We start from the raw sequence: 14,686 nt of genomic DNA, 5'->3' as shown, positions 1-14,686 counted from the left end.
CAGGTCTGATTGTAGCCTGCGCTAGTCTGAAAATTAAAAAAAAAACCGACCAAGTGCGAGTCAGACTCGTGCACAGAGGGTTCCGTACTCCGGTATTTTCAAAAACTATTATGCTTGAAAATAAATGAAAATCTGTTTTAGAATTTACAAGTAAAGCCTTTTCATATGCTACCCTACTTGCTATAGTTATCGTACTTTTAAAATTAATTAATGATAATTCTATGATCCAACCCCTTTTCATTATGAGAGGTGATCCGTCGCGCCTGCGGCGCGGCGATGGCTTGAGACTTGAGACGAAACATTCATGAAATAATTTCAGTGTACCTCATTCATGATGTAATTAAACCCGTTGGAAAGGTTGAAAGGAGGCATTTCCACAAAATGGCGGGTCGTTAGATATGAAACGTTCGTCTAGGTCTCCGTATTACAAATTATAATTACACCTAATGTAGGGCCCTTATTTACAGTGAAGGAACATGAATCATATAGAACGAGTCTTTCAAAGGATGTACGGTCGAATAAGTTTTAATAAATTATGACCACAAGACGTACGATGTCATTTTAAATAGGTAGGTACCTTATTTAACCTCCGACCCAAAAAGAAGGATGTTATAAGTTTGACGTGTGTATCTGTCTGTGGCATCGTAGCTCCTAAACTAATGAACCGATTTTAATTTTGTTTTTTTTTTGTTTTAAACGTAAGGAAAGTAAGTATCTCTAAGAACCTAGGAACCTAGTCCCTACTGCTTTAAAGTAGATTTGTATAAACTTGTCAAACCAAGTTCATAAATTCAACAAAAAGCCTGTTATAAAAATAATAGCAAACTGATTTTTGTGCGCATTTACTTGTGCTATAAGACCTACATAAGATAGACAGACACCACAGACGGATAGACGCACAGACAGACGGACAACAAAGCTATCCTATAAGAGTTCCTTTTTTCCTTTTGAGGAACAGAACCCTAAAAAAGAGAAGGTAAATATCTATCGCTTTAAAAAATTATAATATCTACGTTAGCCTAATCAAATTCACAGTTATGACTTATGAAATTCGCACCTATAATTTCTAACTGTTGAATCGTCAAAAGCAAAGCGGCAATAAATCCTAATCAAATGCAAAGTGGTGGAAGCTGACAGAATGCCGCCTGCCAGTTGTCACCCTATATATTACGAGGAAATTGCGGAACATTACGCATATTCCCAGGGAACAATAGGACAGGAACATTTATAACCTCTCAAATCTCAAGACTACTCGAACGTCTTTAGGGTTGCGTACCTCAAAAGTAAAAATTTATAACACCCCCGACAAGTGAAGATTACAGTAACTAGAAAAGAGCTGATAACTTTCAAACGGCTGAACCGATTTTCTTGGATTATAGCTAAGAACACTCTCGATCAAGCCACCTTTCAAACAAAAAAAAACTAAATTAAAATCGGTTCATTAGTTTAGGCGCTACAGTGCCACAGACAGATACACAGATACACAGACACACAGATACACAGATACACAGATACACACGTCAAACTTATAACACCCCTCTTTTTGGGTCGGGGGTTAAAAAGGAACCCTTTTAGGATCACTTTGTTCTGTATGTCTGTCCGTCTGTCTTGTCAGTCAAGACAACCTAAAGGGTACTTCCCGTTGACGTAGAATCATGCAATAGGTATGTCTTATAGCACAAGTAAATAAAAAAATTCGAAAACTATGAATTTGTTGTTATATCACACAAAAAAAAAATGTGTTCACGAAAAATTTGATTTACTAAATCCGATATTAATTTATTATGCGATAGATGGTGCAGTCCGTTATTAACTTGCAGTGGTCTGCATAAAGTGTTAGGTATACCTTGTACGATGGTATGGAACCCTTCGTATGCGAGTCCGACTCGCTCTTGACCGGTGTTTTAAGTACCTATATAGACTAGCGTTTGACTGCAATCAGACCCGCTGGCAAGTAATGACAAAGCCTAAGATAGTATGGAGCGCGCTTGCCTAGAAGATGTCTATTCACTCTTTATTTGAAGGTACCAATATTAAAATTGGTAGAAAAAACTCATGCTGGAACTACCGTAGGTAAGTTTGGAGCTCCTAAAGAGACATCAAGCCTTCCTCTAGCTTGATAGCCTGTAGTCATAAAAATAAATTTATTTTTTGAAGCTACAAGCAAAATTGCGGATATATCCAGTTTATTGTAACATCGAATCCGTTGGGCAAACCTTTTACTACAAATAAGTGGAAATACATTTCTCGTCTTCATCTTTTCCAATTTAAGTAAGATGCTGTACTACTATACATAGGAACATTATTGTGGAACCTATTTCCGATCTAGGCAATCGGTGTTTGCTGAATGAAATTTAATTTCAAAGAGAGTTCTTGGGACGAAAGCCTGATATGATTTTATATTTTATTTTATTGCACTTTATGTTTTAAAGGATACATGTTTTTCGGAGAGTGTGCTCAGAAACTTTTTGATCTTGTCTCCCTATCACCTTTTTACCAGCGAACCGCAAGACACCGGGCGAGTTTCCATCCTTATGTCATCAACATTCCATTCTACACGCACAAAGCCTTTAGCGTCATCATTCCTCATACGCATGGCTAAGGTTGGCAATCTGTGTTTCCTACCAATTATAATCCGGGTGTCTTTAAAACAAGAGTGAATAGGCACCTTTTAGGTAAAGTGTAAACGCTTCTCCTATAAAGCCTTAATTGCTTAAAACGCACATAACCCTTAACAGAGTTAGAGGTGCCCGAGATTGAACTCCTGATAGGAGGCTGACGTCTCAACCATTAGGATATCACACCACTAGGCTATCACGCCGCCAGGCTATCACGCCGCCAGCTTATCACGCCGCCAGGCTATCACGCCGCCAGGCTGCCACACGGCTAGGCTGTCACACGACTAGGCTATCACACTCTAGGCTCTCACACCGCTAGGCTACCACACCGCTAGGCTGTCACACCACTAGGCTATCACACGACTAGGCTATCACACCACTAGGCTATCATCCTTCTCATTCTGAGTGGGGACCCGTACTCAGCAGTAAGAAGGCAATGGGTTGATCATGAATCATGATGCTGATGAAGTAATCTTTGGACTCTACAACAGGTGTTACTAGACGAGAGATAAGGGATCATTCGATGATCGGATCAGCCGACGTTATCAGTTAAACCACTTTATCACAAACATCATTTGCTTTCTTATCTACGCCAATTACAACGTGATTGTCTGGTCACCGAGAGGTACTGGTTGCTATGAGTTATCTTCTATCGGCGGCGGAGACGTGTTTTACTCGTAGAAGACTAAAGAACAGTTATCTCACTGCATCTAAAAGAAACTATTTTTTTAGGGTTCCGTAACTCAAAAGGAACCACCTTTCGAACAAAAAAAACTAAATTAAAATCGGTTCATTAGTTTAGGCGCTACAGTGCCACAGACAGATATACATATACACAGACACACAGATACACAGATACTGAATAGACAGATAGGTGAATTTGTGGTTACATCACAAAAAAAAAATTTAAATGTGTTCATGAACAAACATTACTATTTTCAATTTTTAAAGTATGATAACTATACTAAGTTGGGTAGTATAAGTATGAAAGGGCTTTAAGTGCACATTTTAAAACAGATTTTTATTTATTGTGCATAATAGTTTTTGATTTATCGTGCAAAATGTAAAAAAATACCCGATGACGGAACCCTCGGTGCGCGAATCTGACTCCGTCCGTACAAGAGGTTTACGTCCAGTCGTGGATGTCCATTTGAAGACGACGACAATTCGGCTGTGGGTCATAACTCATGAGGTCCCAAGTTCGAGACCCGAGTCGAACCAAAAAGTTATTAGGTTTCTGTCAAGGAATTCTCAGCAGAGTTACTATTTGCCGGTGTTACTTATATACCTACCCCTGCTCTGTACCTCAGAGAGCACCTAAAGCCATTAGACCTTTGCCTGCTTTCTACGATTGTGAAAATGAGGGAATAGAAGGTGCTTATGTACAGTAATATTCTGCATAGTTGGCTAATCTTCGAAGAGATTGGTTTCCGAAACCAATCTTGTTGGACCGACAACATAACACCTTCGTAGGTTTTTTTTGCATAGTTACTAGATAGTTATTCTAGGTAGATAGTGTCACAGAGAAGGGATAGTAACTGTGATAGTGTTAAACATAACAGGTCAGATAGTAGGTAGTATTACAACTGATTGTTCAATAGAGAATATTATTTAGGGTTCTCAACTGACTGATTTTGATTTTGACTTTATTTATGTTCTACTACTCTAGAGCTTTGATTTTCATGAATTGAAAAATTATACTAATCATTATAGACGATCTACATAACTAAGCATATAAGCATACTACATAATTATTTACATTCGTTGGAATTATCTTTACATCAATGATTTGATACGATTAACGCATATGTTATTACTTAAACAGTTGTTATTTGTTGATATCTTATAATGATGAAATCTTGGATGAAATATGGTATTTTTCCCTTAAACCAGCTCTAATCTGAAATTTATAAAACTGTTACACGTACTAGCTTTTAATTATCAGATAGAACAGTTTGTAGTTACTAAAGGTCTAATGTATTTTTGTTTGAGCAAAAAATCTATGGATATTATGCATTTTAAAATGTAACCTATGATGGCAAGTTTCTAATATCTTCTAAGGGAGATCACCCACAATGACTTTTTGCAACGGGACAGCCGCAAAAAGGTATCGGTTCTCAATACAGGAGCATTGCCTCGAGGCCCTTGCTTGTACCCTTGCCAACGATTCTGTATCACTACAAAAAGTCGCCATGGACGATGCCCTGGATTGGGGGTGTTTAGCTAAACATACGAGCCTGGACATGCGTGTCCTCTAAGCAATCTATAAAAAAATTCGCTGCACCATTCTTTTTCACGAATCGAACTAAAACTGTACTGCTTTGCATATCAGTCGCATTAGTTTGCATATCAAGATGGCCGGGGAATAAATCCCGGTACTCACTATTCTGCCAACTTAACTTAAAAATTTACTAGAGTAGGCAAGAGTGAATTTATAGGGTTCCGTACCTCAAAAGGAAAAATGGAACCCTTCTTAAAAGGCATGGTAACTATATCCAAAGTCTTACAAAGTATGGTAACTATACCAAGTGGGGTATCATATGAAAGGGCTTTACCTGTACATTCTGAAACAGTATTTTATTTATTTTTATGTACTTATCGAGCAAAATATAAAAAAATACCCGAGTACGGAACCCTCGGTGCGCGAGTCCAACTCGCACTTGGCCGGTTTTTTATGCAATCACGCTCCAATCCAACTTAGACCTCATTGGCTTTTCATGCATGATTGTCAAACACAAGCCTATCTTGCAATATGAAAAGAATAAAAAAATACTCACAGTTTTATCCAGCAGCCAGCTCGCCGGAAATATCAGAGGCACATAAGTCACCATGTACACCATTGAAGTCCAAGACACAGCGTTGCTCGTCACACCATAATACTTCACTATAACGTCCGATATTATCGTATACTGCGTCCATTGTAACGAGTTCGATGCGGAATATACTACAAAGAATGCTAGCATCAACCAACGTTCCTTGTACACTGTATACCCTTCACTGTTCGTGTCTGCAATGATCGGTGCATCCATAACACTTCCCGACACATCATTTTTAAACACTTCTTCATCTGATAGTAATAGTTTAGTATTAATAGGTTCAGCTGGATTTAATATACCGTTCGGAACGTTATCTGTCTTCGATAACATGTTAATAACCTTAAATTCTTCAATAGTATTAGTATTATCATGTACAACCGTATCACAGAAGACTTCTCGTTACAATAAGCCACTCGTTGTATATCTATTCTAATCTTTTTTGTATCACTATTGGTCCCCAATACATTATTTTCTAATACCTGATTATTGTTTAACACGATACACGATAGTTTTATCAGTCTTTTATAGTACCGAGATAGTCCTTACATTTAGTCACAGATGAGTCGATAAGATATAAACGTAGTATTAATTTCTAATTTGTACAGTTGGTCCTTTGTACAAGGCACATTAAATAAATCAGCACTCAAATCACTAAGTTCATGGTCGCACACACATCAACCTCTATGGTATTGAAAATTAATGAATCAAATAACGGAAGTCATTTGTCTCTTTCTTGCAACAACTAACATGTGGAACAAAAATTGTATGACACATAATAGGGGCACAATCCGTAACGACGAAATCCTTAGAAGAACATAAGTAACCGACATGAATTGACAAGCTGAAATAGTATGGCAGTGCATGTCTTTCGCAGAACCGATGGTCGTTGGGCAGACATAATCTGGAATGGAGACTGCGTGTCAGCAAACGGATTGTAGGACGACCTTCAACCAACTATATTGACGATCTTAAGAAGATACAAGTGTAAATTAAAAATTTTCAACACCCCCGACCAGTGAAGGTTACAGTAACTAAAAAAGAGCTGATAACTTTCAAACGGCTGAACCGATGTTCTTGGACTATTCCGCGCCAACGATCCAAAGTATCTGAGTTTTCCAAAACATCATTTTCAAATAAATAATAATGTATATCTAGGCAACGTCCATCTTGACAGCTTGACATTTGTCAGTTGACACTTGAATATTATGAACCTAAGAGTTATCTAATCTTCTTTTCTACAAGAAAACTAGGAAAGAGCTGATAACTTTTAAACGGCTGAACCAAATTTTTTGGATTATAGCTAAGAACACTCTCGATCAAGCCACCTTTCAAGCAAAAAAAAACTAAATTAAAATCGGTTCATTCGTTTAGGCGCTACGATGCCACAGACAGATACACAGATACACAGATACACAGATACACACGTCAAACTTATAACACCCCTCTTTTTGGGTCGGGGGTTAAAAATGGGTGGATGAGGAAGGCGGAGGACCGAGTGTGGTGGCGCGCTCTCCGGAATGCCCATATATTTGTCAAACAGGCTAATTGATTAACTATAGAGAACCTTGTCCAAATGAATACACGGAAAAATCTAACGAATTACATACAAGAGTACGTGGAATATTTATTACGTATAGATTTTTAATTAGCGAACATTGTTAGCGAATGACTCGGCTGACTAGCTAAAAGTAGGGCATGTTACGTCAGTATACAGACATGATAAGAAAATAAGGTAAAATTTAACATAGGGACAGTCACCTGCATTTGATTTTAATGGCCTATATTAATTTTCGATTGTCTTGTCAAATTATTGTTAATGTTAGTGTCAATGACGGTGTATATTTAGTATGTCCCAATAAAATAGCTACTTAATATTTTTCAAGTGGTGTTAGTGGTGTTAGTTAGTTAGTTCTTCAAGGATTGGCATATTAACACATTAGCAGTGGAATTCAGAGTAAGATAAGCGCTTCTGTGGGGGACCATTCAACCTTTATGCAATGCATTAAGGTTGAATATGACACATGTCTCTGAATGGTCTTCTAAAGAACACCTATACCTACCTTAAGTGTGACTTCTTATGTGTCACTTAGCTCTGGGATCAGAAGTGGGATTAGTAAAGATTATTTCCGCTGTTTTTAAAAATGCGTCGAAATATCGGTTACGTCTATGGCCTTACTTATGAATACCATTTTCAGACTCAGAAGGAACAAATCATACAACCAGTCAAATGTGAGTCGGACTCACATAATATAAAGGGTTCCGTACCCGTAAAAGTTCCGTAAAAGTTTTAATACTTTCCATTTTTTTTGTGATTCAACTACAAATTCACGTTTTTCGGATTTTTCCCCTTACCTACTTGTGCTGGACATTGCTACCTGCCCGACAGACAGACAACGAAGTGATCCTATAAGGTTTCCCCTTTTCCCTGGGGATACGGAAACCTAAAAATAGATGTAAAAGTCTAAGCTTTTATAAAAATGGCTAAAAGAGAAAACTGAAAAATATAACATTCACAGTTCCAGCTGAGTGCGCAATAAATTTTAAAATGGTGGAGACGTAAGACCACAGCGCGCTGTTTTACAAAAACCGGCCAAGCGCGAGTCAGACTCGCACACCGAGGGTTCCGTACTCGGATATTTTTCCATTATTTTGTACGATCAATCAAAAGCTATTATGCAAAAAATAAATAAAAATCTGTTTTGGAATCTACAGGTAAACTTCTTTCATATTATGATACCACTACACTTGGTGTAGTTATCTTACTTTGAAAATTGAAAATAATAATTATATGTTCATGAACACATTTTAATTTTTAATTTATGTCATGTAACCACAAATTCACGGTTATCGGATTTTTTCCTTTACTTGTGCTACAAGATCTACCTACCTGCCTTTCATGATTCTAGGTCAACGGGAAGTACCTACCCTATAGGTTTTCTTGACAGACACGACAAACGGACAGACGGGCAGACAGACAGACAGACAACAAAGGGTATAAGGGTTCCGTTTTTACTTTTGAAGTACGGAACCCTAAAAACCATTCTGAAGCGAGCGGAGTCTAACCGTGGAAGATAAATTATCAAGTTCGATCGCGAATTCACTGAACAGCGAACATGGTAGGTATAAATTTTTAGTACCGTTAGCGCCTTGAAAATAATATGGGTATTTTCCTGTCTGGCGAGGTGTGAGAAGTAGAGTATTCAACGCAGGGGTAATGCTTTCTTCGATTAAATAACTCTTCACTCAAAAGATTCTAGATGCAACACCCTCGCTATGATCGGAAGTTACATTAAAATCCCTCGTTTCGCTTGGGATCCTGGCGCCCATAACGTAAGACATTGCATTACCCCCATGTTAAATAATTTACTATTTAATTAGATATAAGTAGTTTTGGAGGGACGAGTGGCCTAGTTGTGACAACGCATATAATGCAACGTGATTGCTAAGCAACGTTGACCCAAATCGGCAAGTGGATGGGTGACCGTTTCTTTCTTTAATCATAAATTAAACTAAGAGTTGAAATCTCGTTCTCTTAGTCGAGTTGTATGCGGAAGGATCTGGGAAACCACCGCATTATTATCCCAAGAGAACTCTTAACATTATAGGATTAATGGAAAGGGGTCCCGACCCTCAGTAATGAGGAATACGACTAGAGAGAGAGAGAGAAAGAGAGGGAGAGAGAGAGAGAGAGAGTTTTGATATAATTGATAATTATTAGTTTTCTCAAAATCATTTTTATGCCAACGCTACACGAGTCTGAAAATGACTTCGATAGGGTATTAGCAAGTCCGTAAAATGTAATGACACGAAAGGTCTTTCCGACCTTTCAACTAGTAGGTATTGTGAACTTAATTAGATTTGGAGTTATTTAGGAGTTCTAGAATAGGTAATAATCACCTAACCATATCTGCCTGCCTTAGAAGGAAGGAGGGATTTTTCTACGTAACTTGCTTTTGCTTAACCCCTCGCGTGATCCTATTAGGTACCATGTTCTAGATCCCCCCGACTCAAAAAGAGGGGTGTTATAAGTTTGACGTGTGTATCTGTGTATCCGTCTGTGGCATCGTAGCTCCTAAACTAATGAACCGATTTTAATTTAGTTTGTTTTGTTTGAAAGGTGGCTTGATCGAGAGTGTTCTTAGCTATAATCCAAGAAAATCGGTTCAGCCGTTTGAAAGTTATCAGCTCTTTTCTAGTTACTGTAACCTTCACTTGTCGGGGGTGTTATAAATATTTAATTTACACTTGTGAAAAAAGCGTTTAGAAAATATGACCGTCAAAGTTTTTAGCAACTAACATAACTATGGAAACCCGTACTTGATCAGTTTTTTTTTTTGTTGGGTGTCTAAGCATGCGGCAAGAAGTATGATAATAAAGAATAGACAAAAAATCTAAGGTGAATGCCTCATACAAGTAACGTCGAGTTCTTTGACCGACCAACTTAAAAAAGTAAGACTCAAGGCACGTGCTGGATTTTTGGACAAACTGATTTTTGACTGACTGACTGACTGATCTATCGGCGCCTGACTGATCTATCGGCGCCTGACAGCTCAATCTACTGAATAGATCGGACTGAAAGGCATGCTGACAGCTATTATGAAGAAGACATCCGCGGAGAAAGGATTTTTTTTAATTCAACCCCCTCAGTCCCTATGATAACAATGTAAACTATAAGCGGTTTGAGTGCAATCCACGCGGACAAAGTTGCGGGCATAAACTACTCACACGACACATGATATATTATTTAGGAGGGTAGGAATTTAATGTACGCGAGGGGCCATCATCAAGGGGCGACATTTCAACCCGCAAAGGGTGCTAGCAACAAAGGGATACCCTTACTACAAAGGGGTTTAGCCAAAAGGATTTAAGATTCTCATCTAAGTAGATATGTGCAGGATTTTTCAACGGCTTTGTTCTCTTATACCTTTGGTGGCGGTCCAAAACACCAACGCTAATTAATTTTGAATTGGCGGCGGTGGTATAGTCTTTCCAGGGGAAAATAAGGCACCCTCTCCCCCTCCCGAGATGTATCTAAGTACTCAACAGGTTGAGATGGCAATCGGGGTATGAGGCGGGGGGACGCCCCGCACAGCCGCACGTCACCCGCGCTCGGCTGTGCGGCTCGTTCCCACCCCGGTTGCCATCTGAACCTGTCGCGCACTATAGGTACTTACCTACTTATAAAAGAATCAAGTAGGTACCTACTACCTATCTACCTAATTATTATTAAAGGTTTTAATAAGCCCTTTTATTTAAACTTTATTACCTATATTCTAATGACTAGTAGGTACCGATAATTTTAATATAAGTACTTAATTGCAAAATTTATATTAATACTAGAGGATGCCCACGACTTCGTCCGCGTGGATGTAGGATTTAAAGATCCCGGTCCCCCTCTTTGATTTTCCGGGATAAAAAGTTGTCTATGTCAATTACAGGGACGCAAGCTACCTCAGTACCAAATTTCATACAAATCGGCCAAGCGGATAAGTTTTTAGGAATCCCGCGGGAACTGTTTGTTTTTCCGGGATAAAAAGTAGCCTATGTCCTTCCCCGGAATGTATCCTAAGTCTGTACAAAATTTCATTAAAATCAGTTGAGTGGTTGAGCCGTGAAAGCGTAGCAGACAGACAGACAGACAGACACACTTTCGCATTTATAATATTAGTATGGATTTAATTATGAATTTTATATTCTCCTACCCTGACGTCTCTCCGTCCTCCTCTAACGTACAACAATTTGTTAAACAAGAAAGAGACAGCTTGATCCTTTTCACCAAACCTGTTACACGCGCACATCTGCACACTTACAGCTGTTATTTTCCGGCACCACGAAATCACGGAAAATACACAATTTTACACAACTTTACATGCACTACACGCGTTTTACACGATAAACTGTAAGTTACAATTAATTTTACCCGACCATTTACACATAAAACATGTCGAGACCGCACTGAAGTCGATGTTTTATTGATTGGTTCAAATGGTTTTAAGTAGAACCAATTTAGTAATCGATTGTCGACCAATAGTTGGATGAGATTCGATTTTACAGTCATGAACTCGGAAAATAAACCACGGAAGCGCTGTATTGTTTTGCATTTGCCTAAGTTTTGAGGTTATGTCAGGTTGCGCGGATGACAGCACGTTTCGAAATGACGAAGAACGCATGCGCGAATCTTGTTGGGTCTTTTTGAAGTTTGTCCACTTTTTATTTTTCTTTTCTCGTTCAGTTCGCGAAATTCGAAGAGGTTTGTGTTCTTAGAAAGTTATTAATATCGGTAGGGTTACCATACGAAAAGGAATGTGTCAGGATTTGTCCTGACATGAGAATTTTGGTCATAAAATAAATATTATTTATTTATTTATTAAACAACTTTATTGTAACAAAATTACAAAGACAATATAAATGATACATTTAATTAAACAAAAGGCGACCTTATCACTAGACCACTACTTAGAAAAATTGCACGTTTTTATGCAACGGTGATATGTAACGGTCAATGTTATTACCTTTCTTACATATGCACTTGAACCTACCTAATTGTACAGTACTTATCTACTGTAATAAGAGTAAATTAGACACTGTTGCACTGGTTGGTTCCTATTTTATTGTCATTGTTGTGACATACTTAACAAGCTAGGCCTAGTTTGATGAGAGGCTTCGGCCTAGACTAGTAAGTAGTAACTAGTAACCAACCAGCATCGCGCAAACTAGACACAATAATGTGTAGAAAGTAGCTCACTGTCAATAATATGAACCCATAAGTTTAGATCTTACTTAGGTGATAGTAAAAATCGATAAACTAATTAGGTAAATAGTACCTACTGCACCAAATAAATATTGGTAAAGGGTAAAGGTTAGGTCAAGTTCACACCGATGTTTATGGGGTGACCTGGATTCGATCAATTTTTAATTGCAAAGAGTTTTGAATTTGTTTTGAATTTGCTAGTAGATAGGTACATAGTGACATTTTTCCTTATAAAATATGAAATTAAGTATTTAATTCCAATGACCAGTGAAGTGACAAAAATACATTTAAAATGAATATCATAAGGAGATTTTGAAAAAGCAGTTATGACATATAGGTTAAGAGTTCGGCCTTCTATTAACGGGGTCCCCTTCTATGCGTCCATGAGCTCGCACCCTGGACACTGGATGCACTTCTGTGCGGTTTTCTAAAAGATAAAAACGCCTGTTGAATTTTTATAGCAATGTCCACGAGAAACATTTTAGTTCTTACTCGCTGGTTCAACTGATGATGATGAGGTAAGTACAAAGTTAGCTTTATATCAAAGCGTTCCCACGAGATTCTTAAATTGCCAAACATTTCCACCGATTTTGATGACATTTGACACAAAGATAGTTTACATCCCGGGTACTGACATAGGCTGTTTTTTCTACCGGAAAATCAAAGACTTCCAAGATTAAAAAAATACCTAAATCCACGCAGACGAAGTCCCACCTGCATCATCTTAATGAAAACTCGAATAAAGTCAATCCAGCATTTTTTAAAATTGAAGCATTCAATCTAATGCAAAAAAAACGTGTCATAGCTACTGTCTTTTCTTTTTCACTAACTTTTACTTTTTTACTTTCAGTGAGTAAAGTTTTTGTATGATGGACGGTCGCTTTCCAACGGAAATTTCTAGAAGGATTTAGCTCGAAACTACTTACCCTGAGTGTTCATATTGATCTGGGTGAAATGGATTGGACGAAGAAGCGACGCGAACCGGCAGAGAGCGAGGGAATTAGGTCAGGATTACTTAGACATGCCTCCGTTAAAGTCAGGTTAAAGTGAACGGCTTTACTGCACTTGTTTTCATAAATTACTACTAGAACGTACTTAAGTACTATAATTATTAATGTCCTGATACTGATCTATTGTTATGTTTAGACCTAGAGTTACAACCTGTTTTGTGTGCTTTTTTCAATAAAATAAAATAAAATAAATGTCATAAGATACTAAAGGGTCTTGGACTGTATTCTTGGACATAGTTTGTGAGACTAAAATTCATTATTAAAGAGAGTAATTAAAATCAAATCATGATTTTTATTTATTTTTAACGCAATCTATTTAATTTATTCAACGTAATAATTTTAATTTTAACGTAATTAACGTCACGCTCTACGGAAGCCGATCAATGACGTCACAAGGCGTAAACGACAAACATTTTTCAATTTTTTAACATTAAAATAGAACAATTTCTACCGGAAAATTTATATTTTATGTGATGATGACAACAAATTGTTAACAAAATCTTTATGGCAGATATGACCACGTATGACTCAAAAATCAAGATATAATTACAGGTAAGTATCTAACTATGAACTGAAGCATTTGCACCAGGCATCAACAAACGCATCTGCATATTCCAAAGAGATTAAATAATATACCTACTCACTATTTTAATTGCTTTCTCTTTTCATAGCCTGTAATTGCATCTGCTAATTACTTCAAAATATTTTACAAGCAGCTACCTGCCAAATTATATTGAGCGCTTGACTTTCGCAAAAAGTTAGGATAAATTATTATTAGATGAAATAAAATATCCATTGTTTTAGCTGTAGTAGATAGGTAAATAGTAAATAGGTAATGACCAATACTCATAAGAATATTAAGCAAGTAGGTATGTTCATTGTTCTGTACAATATTTAAACGTTGTTTTGTTAGCTGAATAATAATAATTAATCCATTAAGTACACGCGTTACTTTGAGGTTTATATTTTTGAGAAGGTTTGATTAATAGTGGTCGTAAAAAAAACTGCAGATTGAAATATTAAGTAGGTACCTATACAGTAGGTATACTTAAAATTTAAATCACCAACGCAGTTCAGTTCTGCACAAGTTTATTGCCCTCCCACATTCAGCTCTATACAAAATATTTTCAATACATGGGCGGTAAATTAATTCTTTGTTCGCATAAGGACTGATTCTCAGAAAGACAAATTCTCAAAAAATCCGATAAAAATAAAACAACAGCATTTGCTGTTACTATAAAGTGTTAACATAGTAGAATTTTATGTTTAACTGACACACTTCTCTGACCACTAACAATTTTTTTTGAAAAATGCACCCCCCATCGTCTTTTCAGCGAAACCGCAATATAATTTTGAAAACTTATTGGCATGACGTTGCACTTTTGCTTGGTTTCTATCCCCAATTAATAAACTTGATAGTGTAGATAGAATATAGGTACCTTTCCATTATGTTGATTTGCTATATGTATATCAAGAAAAATCTTTTGAATT

The 14,686-nt window shown here is 37.2% G+C and overlaps 1 protein-coding gene across 2 annotated transcripts in view; it reads right to left on the bottom strand.

Moving 5' to 3' along the window:
* The window catches only part of LOC123871271 (uncharacterized MFS-type transporter C09D4.1), a 49,431-nt gene extending 37,837 nt beyond the window's left edge, over positions 1-11,594 (bottom strand). Inside the window, exons 1-2 of one of the 2 annotated variants that reach the window (XM_045914979.1) lie at positions 11,245-11,594; positions 5,396-6,115 (exon numbers count right to left, since the gene is read on the bottom strand). In XM_045914979.1, coding sequence (XP_045770935.1) covers positions 5,396-5,764 — 369 coding nt within the window. In that variant the 5' untranslated portion in view covers positions 5,765-6,115; positions 11,245-11,594. The remainder of the gene's footprint in view (positions 1-5,395; positions 6,116-11,244) is intronic. The other variant, XM_045914985.1, reaches the window with a different exon arrangement.
* Positions 11,595-14,686: the final 3,092 nt, after the last annotated feature.

This window comes from Maniola jurtina, chromosome 2 (genome assembly GCF_905333055.1).
Source record: "Maniola jurtina chromosome 2, ilManJurt1.1, whole genome shotgun sequence".
NCBI lineage: Eukaryota > Metazoa > Arthropoda > Insecta > Lepidoptera > Nymphalidae > Maniola > Maniola jurtina.
This window is presented reverse-complemented; position numbering and strand designations above follow the sequence as displayed.